The sequence below is a fragment of the Trachurus japonicus genome, chromosome 3 (genome assembly GCF_045865225.1).
Source record: "Trachurus japonicus isolate A0001 chromosome 3, Traja_1.0".
Classification (NCBI taxonomy): domain Eukaryota; kingdom Metazoa; phylum Chordata; class Actinopteri; order Carangiformes; family Carangidae; genus Trachurus; species Trachurus japonicus.
The window spans coordinates 10,619,656-10,632,047 of record NC_140909.1 but is presented as its reverse complement, the minus strand read 5'-3'; the positions used below and the strand labels follow the sequence as shown (position 1 = coordinate 10,632,047).

The 12,392-nt window shown below is 39.9% G+C and overlaps 1 protein-coding gene across 1 annotated transcript in view; it reads right to left on the bottom strand.

The window, feature by feature from the left end:
• Window positions 1–7,485: 7,485 nt before the first annotated feature.
• The window catches only part of galnt18b (UDP-N-acetyl-alpha-D-galactosamine:polypeptide N-acetylgalactosaminyltransferase 18b), an 87,452-nt gene continuing 82,545 nt past the window's right edge, over window positions 7,486–12,392 (bottom strand). The window contains exon 11 of the mRNA XM_085761001.1: window positions 7,486–8,167. Coding sequence (XP_085617127.1) covers window positions 8,021–8,167 — 147 coding nt within the window. The 3' untranslated portion in view covers window positions 7,486–8,020. The remainder of the gene's footprint in view (window positions 8,168–12,392) is intronic.

The following is a 12,392-nucleotide window of genomic DNA, read 5'->3' as shown; positions in this document are numbered from 1 at the left end:
GTTCGGAGCCAGGTGGTCAAAGAAATGAGCGGCTCTCCTTCTAAAGCTCATACCACTAGATCGTTGCTCTCCATCTGCCTGACAGACGCCGTTTGCCAGAAATGATTAATTTTCCTACTGAGGTCAGCATGTTTGTTGGATCTTCAAACATCAAACAAGTGATGATATGAAAATGACATTCAAAAGCGAGATTCAAATGAAAGCTGATTTATTCTGCCTCAAATGAGCTAATGGCTCATATAAAATGCAGTAGCTACTGCCCTTTATCTGAAGCCATACGACATATTTTTCTATTCTCATGCAACAGTTTTTCTTTCCACAACAGGTGTCAGTGAATCATGATGAACCCATTGTGTCCAGAGACGTCACTCACAACATGGTGCACTGCAGTGCGGTAGAAATAAGAGGAAATATAGCAAGTAGCAAAAGCACACAGACGATGAGGTAAACAAATTGATTGATAGATTATGTGACACACATGCTGAGAAGCCAGCAAGTCCTCAGTGTCATCTGCATTCAGGACAAGTTCAGAATGAAGGTGAAGCAGTCACATATTTTTGATTCATGTGAATCCCCCCCCCAAAAAAACAAACAGATAACACGACTACTCTGATGTCTCTAATCTGCATTAAACCACAAATCTTTGACGCATATGCTGCACGGAGCTCTTTGTGTTTACTTAGACAAAGTGAAATCTCTCAGAGAAATCTAAATCCAGAGGAAGAACAGAACCAGGATAATCTTTAGCTGCGGAAGCGTTCACGATCAATTCCTCTGTTTGGGGAGGATCCCGTATGAAATGCAGCTCTGTGTGAGGGAGGACAAGAATAGGGAGAGAGTTTTGCTTCAGTGCTCACTAGATGTCTTTTTCATTGGTGCTGGAGGAGCAGAGGAAAGGAGTCTCAATCCAGATTGCAGTAGTTAGACAATGTTGAAGTGAACAGGATGTTTCTTCTTCTTCTTACTTTCTTTCATTTGTCTGATGTCACGGGTGGGTATTAGCTATTGTTAGCGAGCGGTGACAAAGTAGACTATTGTTGTCACAGTCAAACGAGCCAAAAACATGTGGCTGGTTCAACCTAATCTACAGATGGAATCAGCCTCAAGGCGTGATTAAAATTTGATTAACCCATCCTGTCACAGTCTCTCTTTTTTCCTGTGTGACCTAACAAGCAGTTCCTCGCTAGGTCAGCTGTTTCTACAACCCCTGGCTTCACAGTAGGTTTATTTATGCTATAAAAAAAGAAAAATGTATATAATATAATAGACTTGTTTTTAAATCTCAAATTGTTTCTCCATAATGAAGAATGAAGGTTAAAGTTGAGAAAAACATCTTTTAAAGTAGCTATAATAAACCAATATCTTTAATAACACTGACAACAACAAAAACACACAGTAACAATTCAAAGTGGGTTTGTTTGAAATGATGAAAAAATGAGAATTAAGACTCAAATCTGCAGCTCTGGAGCTTTACAGCGAGCTTAGTTCATTGACTTCAAAAATTGGTTCCCACTCACTGCTCTAATAGTTTTGTTTACAGCCACACTGAGCAGCTGTTTTCAGCCAAAGCCAACGTTTACTACCTGCTCATGACCAAAAAGGCAATCAAACAGACAGCAACTAACATTGCAGGTATAACATCTTTTGGCATTTGGCAGTTGAAGAGCCACATATTTCCCTCAGGATCCGCTGTTGCTGGGTGGCCAGGAGCACAACTCCAAATGAGTAATAACATTGCTCTGTAACTGCTTAAAAGTAATGAAGTGCTCACACATTATTTCTACAGCCTCAAAGTGGCAAAAAAAAAGAAAGAAAATCTGTTTAGGCCTGAATAGTTTGATCAGATGCAAGTGCATTTTTTTCAAGATAACCACACAAATGAAATGTTGTGATTCTCATGTTGTTTTATGCAAAATAGACAAAGCTGTCCTGATCTTTAAACATCTTTAAAGTCAGAGAGAGAGAGGAATTGTGTGTTGATGTAATATAAAATCTCGGTGACTGTATTTAGCAGCAGTTATAAATTAATGAGGCATACATTCAGAATAACTGAATTCATCTCCAACATTCAAAAACAAGTGCTTCAATTAGGGTGAAATGACTGAGTGAATAAGTGTGAAGGGGAACATCAAGTTGTTGCAACACTGGAGGAGTTTATCATTCGCAATAATAATATATTCTGCAAAGTTTGACTCAGCTTGTATTTAAACTAAAGTAAATCAAGAGTATGAACAGTCATTGATTCAATGGCAGCTCCAAAAGAGGAATAACACACACTGAGACTTTCCACAGAGGAAGACAGATTTAACTCCAGGAAAAAGAAGTTACAAAAAGCTGAAAGCAAATAGACCCCAGATAATACAGTCAATACCCATTTTCACAGTTTAATCTGATTTATAGGCTTCCTCATGGAGCCTCATCCATCACTGTCAAAGGCCAGTTAAATTGTAATGGATAAAATGCCACAATATCTACATCCTCTCACTTGTTAACACTTACTGAATATGACACGAGTAGTACAAGTGTAGTGAGATCCCAGCAGCTGAGGCGATGAGCCCTATGGCTTTTTAAAATCCTTTTTTTTCCCCAGGGTTAATAACGAAGTTGACTGACGGATACAAAAAGCTGAACTATGTAAGATTCAGGCTCAGTGTTGTAACTGCTGAAAACAAAATATAAAGGACCTATAACTGGGAAACTGAAAAGCTATTAGTGTTTATTGTGAAATGTGTTGGTCCTAGTGTTTTAGCCATATAGAGAATTAGTTTGGACTAAACAGATCTGCATAGTGATTTAACTTCTTTCAGCTCATTGTTTTAGTTTTCCAGCCCACAACTCAAAGGAATAGTTCACCAAAAAATGAAATTCAGTCATTATTGACTCACCCTCATGCTGATGAATACTCCGGAGTAGTTTTTTATTCCTCAAAGTGCATCTGGGGACCCGAGAGGCCGGTTCGTAGTGCAACGAAATCCTTATATGAGAGTCAATATTGCCAGACAAAAAAAGGTCCATAAAACTACACAAAAACCTTGTAATCTTCCTCCATTCTGCTCGTCCACTGCAATCCAAGTGTCCTGAAGGGATATAGTCCAGAGTTTACTTGAAACTACGTCATTTAGGACATTTTTACAGCCTATCACTGCTGTATTGTGCTCTGACGTTCACGCACATGAACGTGAGAGCGCGCCCCAGGCAAATTCAGTACAGGACTGTTTAGGCTGAAAAAATGTCCTAAATGAATTTCATATTTTTCATTTTTTGGTGAACTATTCCTTTAAGCTTAAGGGTCAGTCTCACATTAGCGTTGTTTCCAATGGCAACACAGACAGAGTACAAGACGAGCTGATGGACATAGTGCAGCACTTAGGAGCTAAACAGGCAGATTAGATTTGTCAGGTGGCCAAAAAAATGTCTCATGTGAATGTTAATGTTGGTCATCGTGTTGTGTTTACAACTTGTTGTGCTCCCCAAATGGTAATAAATGAAGATTGAAAAGTCAAAGCATAAATGTATCTGTCAGTCGTCTTATTGATAAATAGAGTATGTGCATAGAATAAAATAACATTAATCTAGTTTTAGGTGGAATCCATTTTCACATTACAATTAGGCTATTAGCACCACAGTATTTAAAACTCTCAAAGCATTCATCATTCACTTATTGTATCATAAAGTGTCACATGCTGAATAATTTTATGTTACTAAATTGTGTAGACTGTGTGATGTTACAATGTTTTTTGTGTGTATGTGTGAATGTTTTTACTCTGTAATACCAGTAGCCTATCTGCTTGGCTGGTCATAAACGATTTCGCCCCCACTTTCACCCTTTTCACTCTGACCTCGGATTTCCACTTCATTTTCTCCCTTGTCGAGAATTTTATTTCCGCTGTAGCAAACCCACCCCGTCCGCTGTTTTATTACTTCTTTATGCATATACAACAACAACACGGACAGATATGCACACAAAAAAAACAAACAGATGTGTCAGCTGGTTCATTTGCATAGGTCAAAGCATTCAGGCGTGACATAAAAAGGGCAGAGATTAAAGTTACATCTGCATCTGCGGGCAATTACATCCTGTCAGGTCTTTTCAGTTAATATGCTCACCTATGGTCTGACGCCCCGGGGATATCTGAGAATATGCAGCGTAGGAATTGTAGCCATGGCAACACAGCCACAGCTGAGATTCACTCTCAGAGAAAACAATTAACAGTGACATTTATCCACATGTGAAGCATTTTTTTGGCTGGGCGGTGAACGCAGATTTCACACCCACATGCATTGTTCTGGTAAATTTGTTTTTCTTACTTTAAGTTTCCTTCGAACAGCTTCAGATTGTGAAGTGAAGAGTATCATTTCATCTTTGGCAGGGTTTATGTTTATGTTTTTCCCACTTCTTGACTATTACCTGCTTTCTGTTTCCCGTAGCCTATGTTTGTGTCGTCCCATAAGCTCTTTGGCGCTGACAGCTACCTGTGGCTCACCTGCAGGAGAGAGAACAGACAAAAACCGCCTCTGTGGATCCTGGGGGGCGTTCAGATGTTCTCACTTCTGACAAGTTGCTTCCCTTTGTCATATGGTATTCAAAACTCAGCTGGTTTCCCCTGATCACACCGCGACTTCTGCCAGGAATATACATCCCTCAGTGTTTTATATCTCAGTGTCGGGGGCAGAATATAATGACAAGACATGATAGGATGCCTCTCAGAACCTTCTCCCAAAAGAGCCGAAAAGATGAATAATACAGGCAGAGAGAGCTACAGAGATAGTGAAAGAGAGAGAGAGTGGTGAGAGGAAACTTTGATTTTATTTTAAGGAATAGTTTGACATTTTGGAGAATACACCTATTTGCGTTTTCAGTTGTGACTTATCTGGGATGATTGATGCTTATGTCTATAAATATGAAGCGACATCCAGTTAGCTTATAGCTTAGCATGAGGAGAAGAGAAGAGAGCGCAGCACGCAGGCAGCTGTCTCAAACATTTATTGCACTGCAGTATTTATCAGCCCTGGATGTAGCCTATAACAGCCAAAACAAAAACTGTTTGACATATAAGCCGCGCACTGTAAATCCACAAATGTTTTTTATGCTGGATTTTGCAAAGATATCAAATGTTTTACAAGTGGTTCGAAATTGATTTGGTTCCTTTTGGACAAATTAAGGCAAGGCAAGTTTATTTGTATAGCTCTTTTTTTTTTTACCAACAGTTTGCCTCAAAGGGCTTTACACAGCATCATAACAACAGCCTCTGCCCTTAGACTCTCACATCGACGGAGGAAAAAACTCCTGCGAAAAATCCTTTTAACAGGGAAAAAGCAGGAGAAACCTCAGGGTGAGCAACAGAGGAGGGATGCCTCACCTCATGGACGGGCAGACGTGCAATAGATGTTGTGTGCAGACAAGAAAACAGTTTGCAACAGGGAATATGGAAAAACATGGAAATGGAGTCTGGTCAGTCAACAAAAGCTGATGAAGGCAGCTTCTGGCGGGACGGCTGGGCCATATACTGGAGAGAGCAGGCCAGCTTAATGGGAATAATAGATGGCATGCTGGTTTAACAGCAGAGGAAATTACTGTAAAGATAAATTACTCACTACATTTCAAATAATAATAACCAACGGGCTAAAGGTCGTAACCTACATGTCCTTTTACGACACCTATCTAATCATACTATAAGTAATTTTATTGCATAATTGTAGCAGTTATGACTGTTAATTACAAATCAATGGTCATTAAAAAAAGTAGTTTACACTAACCCTAACCCTTAACATGATGTGAAAATTTCATCTGCGCTACAAGCATCTCTTCTACACCACAGACAAAAGCTTGTTTTAAAAAAGATCTCTGCACTTTCACAAAGAGAGAATTAAAACAATTTAACAAGGACAGACACAAAGCTGTTGGGAATTAAGGAGTAATATTTTTTCCCTTTCACAGAGACTGATTTCTTTTACCCAACAGTAAATATCCTGTTTCCCCCCACACACAACACCCAGTTCCCATTTGGATTAAGTAGCTGCACATTTCTGTTGCATATATGGCAAAAATCTGATCCGTGTATTCCAGGAAAAGTCTGAATTGAAAATGGCTCTCCTGCGAGAAACGGGCTCATATGAATATGAATTTTCATGACAGCTGGTTCAGAGAGGAGGGAAATGTTCCTGTTAAAAGTCAGCATTTAATTCCCAGAGCAAGGAAAATAACTGTAATTTTGCAAATGCTATATCTCAGAGGTAATACGGATAAATTATCACACCATCTTCATCCAAATCAGGGCAGCACTGTTCTGAAATATTGTGTGTTACTCAGCTCCGTCACTGTGGGATACAGTTGGATGTATCTTTTACTCCAGATTTACAGGGAATTGATGTCTCTGTTGTGTACTCTGAGCCAATCTAAAAAAAACACACTGTTTCAAGTCATTCTGTGGCACAAAATGATGCTCCAATTCAACAGGGGTGATAAATGTATGCATGATAATAGAATATTAAACAAAAACACATACACAGCTTCCCTATCTGCAGTCATTGTGAAGCTAAGAGAAATGTTTGGAAAGTGCAACAACAGTCAGTCAGGACAAGGGGTCAGCTAAAAGAGGATGCAAGTAATGTGCAGGGGGGGAATTTTGTTTTGTTGAATTTCTTTCATTCAAAAGTTGCATGCAGCGGCGCTCTTATTGCATATATTAAGATGTGTTAGTCCTTTTGATGAAAATGGGTTTCCATGTATATTTAATGCCATGGTTTGCCAAGCTGTGCTTGAATGTGGATGGTAATGAGGACTGGCATGTTGAAAACAGGCTGTGCTACTCGTCTCCTCCCAAGATGCACACACCACAGTCGGAGCAGAAAGCCACGCTGTTTCTCAGCTTCTGCCGCTGCATTTGTCACTACAAAACTGACGACATCGCTTCCACGACTCCGACTCTGCATGTACACAAGTCTGTATGTGTGCACATGATTCCCTTTCAATGGCCGCCCCTCTCTGCTGGCTCTAGGAGTTCAATACCCTGCTGCTTAAGAGAAGATGTGCATGACATAAAGCAAATAAAGAAAACCTCACTGATTAGTCAATACGAGGCAAACAAAATGTGCAGCAGATAACAACACAAACAAATTCAGACACCACAATCAAATTCAAGCTCACAATATTTGAAGTCTGTCTTGAAACAACAGGCACATGTGCATGGATTTTGTTCCCAATCACTTACACTGGAATCACATTAGGAAGGTCCCTCTCACTGGCCAGAGGAGCCATCAGATCAAACAAAACCTGTTACATCTGTTCATGTGCCAATCTGTGTTGTGTATGTGTTTTTCTCATTTTGTTTTTTTTGGCAGTGTATTGAACTCCCTGTTTTGAAAAAGAAAAAAAATCAAAAATCAAAAATCTATTTGGACTTGACAACAGATTCCAGTCCTTTCAGTTTGTTCAGGCAAATTGTGGCTTCAACAGCCAAAGAAAAGAGGCACTTGTACTCAGTCGTTTACATCAGTCATTTTACTGTTATATATTACAAATATTTGAAATATTTACATTTAGAAAATTATGTTTTGTTTCAGGTTTATTCCAACATCTTCCGACGACTGCAGAGCTGAATCGCATAATAAACCTACAAACCTGAGACACTAAAAAGAAAATAATTACAGCAGGGACAGGTCCAGAAAGCTTGCTACACAGTAGCAAATATGAACAAAGTACAAAAACATATTGAACCCATTACATTTTTTTTTAAGTCAACGAAAATCTGACTGTACTGTATTTACCACAAAATATACTAAATATACTACCTTGTCAAATCTGCAAAATATCCGCCAACTATGGCTGCTCCTGTAGGGAAAATAAAATGTTTAACATTTATGATGTGATGTCGACTCGCTCATCAGAGGACGTTGTGGTGCTCAAAATGAACGTGCTCAACCACGCACCGTCTCAAACACACAATACGCACACGCTCACACACAAAAACATCCAACTCCACCCAGTCCAGTGTGCTGTTCACTTCCCTTCAGCAGTCGGTCATAACGAGCTGCTAAACAGCACATTTGTTATGAACCATTTCTGTCCAGTGCATTTCTGCAGAGCCAGTTGGTAGCCAAACTCATTGTCACTGCTCACGACAAGCTCTAGGCATCTCTTTGATTTCCTGTTCTGAATGGATCCTCCCTGAAAAGATAAAAGCAGGATGGTTAAAATTGTGCCGAGCTACCGAAGAACAAATTGTGTGCACAACATAACTCGCCTCCCTTTGTAAACCCACACTGCTCTGAACGGATACGGACGTGAGCTGCTCCTAAGCTCTGGGGCGTTTTGGCTGATTCACTCTACCTTCCTCATTGGACCCACCAGATAACATCAACATGGTTTCAAGGCAAAAACAACAATACCATTGCCAGGGTAGTCATTAGGTTTCTTTCAAGATCGAAAGAGAATACACAGGACGAGCAGACTGAATCAAAAGAGGGGGGAAAAAAACTGAGCAACAGGGACAATAACATCTGGTGCAGCTGTCAAAGGACGGTTCAAATCAAGTGTCTGAACCATCACAATACTGTGTAGACTACAAGTCTTTGGATTTGTAACAGAAACTGGACAGATAATCATGAAGTCAAATAAAATCAACATATTTAATATTTTGTAGAAAGCCTTTTATAGCCAGTGGCATCAGCTGAGACTTTGCTGTGTGAGCTCTCTGCCTTTAATCTCAGACTGAGATCGGGTGACTGACCCGAGGATCGAGAATATTCCACCTCCTCACCCCGAAAAGCTCTTTGGTTGATTTGGCAGCATGTTCAGGATCAATGTCCTGCTCAATTTATGAGCTGCAATCTAATTCGTGTGCCTCTGTCCAGTTACTTGTGAAGCTCTAAACTCTGCGCAGTGAGTGTTTAAAATACTTTAATGTAGTATCCATCATACATAACACAGTTACAACTCTAACCGTCCAGGCACTTACAGTCTGTGCTGCATGTGGAGGAAGAGCAAAACCTTTATTGCAAAAATGAAAGTAAGGTACAACAATTTATAAACTTTAATATGACAGATGTTGCCTGTCGGAACAGAGTGAGCACATCAGCTCAGCAAAAAAAAAATGTTCCAGCATGTCCTGATGAAATGAGATGGGATTTTCTCATTACAGTGTCAGGCTTGACAAAGGGAAAGGGACTGAGGAGGAGACCATCAACATTCAATACAGCATGGGGGAAGCTGTGAGGAGAGAGCTCTTTCCAATAGAGGAATGCAGTAGGATGTGGGGAGAAAAAAAATCTAAGGACTGAACAGGTCGTACTGACTGGGAGCTAAATTATTCTTTCTGTATTTCAACGAGTCTGGCCTTTCTCTAAGGTCCAAGAAACATTTTTTATAGATAACAGATTGGTATAAACTGCAGGAAGTGGGCATTTATGGACCACTATGGAGAGATGCCCCGAGCTAGAAAGTGCAATCAAAAGAAAAAAAGGGGCATCTGTACAAAACCAGATCCATTTCAAATCATTTGTGTATTCAGTCTAGCTTGGGTGTGTCGGCTTTTGGTTGGGCTGTGAACTGCAAAGGTGAAAAGATTAGATTTATGATAATTTATGATGTGATAACATCTGCACCATCTCCACGATAACTGCGAAACTCCATGTGCCGACAGAAACCACGTGACGCACGGTGGCAGCTGCTGGAAATTCAAAGTGGGGAAGCTCATTTTCGGCCTACATCATGAAATTTGTCTATTTATTTATAAAATAGCTGTCAATCAAAAAGGGAATCGGCCTTTAGACATGATCCTCCAATCATCATGCAGAAGCCCAGCGTCCAGGTCAGCCTACTGCTCCGTTAACTCCCAGAGAGGCACAAAATCACAGCATGTATCCAATGACTGTCTAGATTTGCTGCAGTGAAAAAAAACAAAACAATTCTTTGCCGCCGAACTGATGTCCAGGGACACTGAGCTTCAACAGGTTTAATGCACTGTGGTGCTACGGGACTAACTTGACATGGAGATAAATAGCTGATTCTTCTCTAGAGTCAACACGTTCTAAAGCATTTTTAGTCAATACAATGTAAACACAACGATACAAATTTGGCCATTTATTTTTCGATATATTAGAGTAAGCCGAGCTTCCCTTGCAGTCTTAGAGCGATTGCCTCTGGTGATGCATTTGAAAGCTTTGGAAACAACAAGTAAATCAGATGTTCTTCTGTTTCCAAAGTTCACAACAAACCTTAAAGCTCAGTCATTAAAGCACTCCGCTGTGCAACGAAAACATAAAGAAGAACTTTCAGTGTTTACTTCTTATTTTTGCCAACAAGGTTTTAAGTGTTGAACAGAACCCAAACTGAGTCTTCAATACTTTATTGATGAATGTTTTCACACAGACACAGTCTCTGTAGGGTTTGTGTTCAAAGACTGGATCAGGACCTGGCACTGAGCACTGCAGGAGAGGGGGCCTGAGTGTTACACCTGTTTGAGTCCTGTGCAGGGATCGAAATGCTTTGACTGAACCGAGTGCTCTTTTACTGCAGGTGTGATGGACTGACATACTAACTTATGTATTATATGCCAATAAACTATTGACAAAACCAGGCTAATTTGTGCAAGAACACATTTTAAATACAGAGTAACATGCTGCCGTGTTGTCTGCAGAGTCTGAAAGGCTGCACCACATTTGACCAATTATACATTTACTTAAACAAGCAGGTCGTTTTCTTCCTGTGAAACTGAATCTAAAAAACACTTTGTGTCATTAGTTCAAGTTGGTTTTCTGGTGCTGCATCTTTTTCACCTCACAGTGGTTCACCAAGCAGCAGTGACCTCATTACTGCCCTGTGAGCCTGAAGGGGCAACACTGAGCCCATTCTCAACTTTTCATAAAAAATGTTTTTCACTTTACAAATGAAAAGATTTCAGTGATGGAGAATTTATTGGCAAATTTATGTTTCGTTAATCACTTTCCCTGCTTAAAAAAAAGAAGCTTTTCTATGGGAACTTGTGTGGCGATTTTCCCAGACAGGAGATGAAACATTTGTCTTGATTTTGTCTGAAGGTGAGCCCACAGTGTCACAGTGTCAGGCTTTGAAAACCCCTAATTTAGAGGAGCCTTTCACAGGGATAGCTGGAGTTAATTGGCTAAGTTGGCTGAGAAAAACCAACTTAATAATTAGACTGAATTGCCATTTTGTTTCACCTCACTAATTTGGTCTAAAATTAAGATAATTTTAGCCGATATCCTTGTTGATTTGTTACAGTTGGCATTTGTTGTAGCTATTAGTACATTGACTTACCGAAATCTGTGCTAAAAGCTCAATTTTTACCCATAGATGTAGCATGAAGCTGTATTCTCTGGCTCTTGCACAGAGGGATGACATGCCCTAGTCTTTCTAAAGCTATCAGGGTGGGGGGGGAACAGCTATCACTAAGCCCACCACCACCAAACACGTTTGAATCACTGAACATATCGAAGATGTGGGCGATCATTCAGAGGTCTGGAACGAGGCCAAAGCAAAACCCAAAATCCCTGAAAATCTGAAACATTAACTGATAAAAGCAGCTGCTCTGGGTCTTTTCTCAACCAAGACATCAATGTTAACATGTTGGTGCTGCTTCTAAAAACAGTCTCCAGGAGTTGGCTAATGAATGCGGCAAAGTGAGCATATAGCATGGGGGAAGGTTGTTATTTGACTTAGGATGCTGTAGGGTTTGTATTAAATTCACAATGCTATAAGCAGAACAACAGGCATTTGTTGCAGAAAAATGGAAAAAGGCCTCACCCACACACATCCACAAATCCACACTTCCACACAAACAAACCAAAACCATACAGTCCCACCCACTGAACATGTGTTTGCTGTCTAATCATCACCTACAAACTCAGGTCTAATCTGTACATGCACACATGCACACATTTAATTCCTTTTTCACAAACCACGGCTGATCAAAACCACTTAGAGGTTTTTACAGTGGTTGAAGGAAGTGAAGCATTTTTGCTCACTTCACTGGAAAAAAAAAGATTAAAAATATCTTCAGTTAATTAGGTTTTGTGCAGAATGGTGCAACATTTGAATTAAAAAACTTTCTCTGTCTCTAATTTGTCGACTGCTTCGTTCAATAATTGATGCCATATTTCAGAGACATGATATGTTCCAGCCTGGCTGATACGTCCCCATTCAACTTACTGAATTATACAAAGTCCACTAAAATAACCATTTAAAGCTCAGTGTGACGAGATGCGACACAAGTTCAAGCATATACAACCTTTTCATTTTTTAGTGCTCATTACATTTTAACACCGCAGAAACACCTGTAGCAGCATCCAGAGGAGACGTGGTCAGAACAATATTTAACTTGTTATATTACGCATCTAACATGAAGCAGATTTGGGACCATACATACAGTATTTGA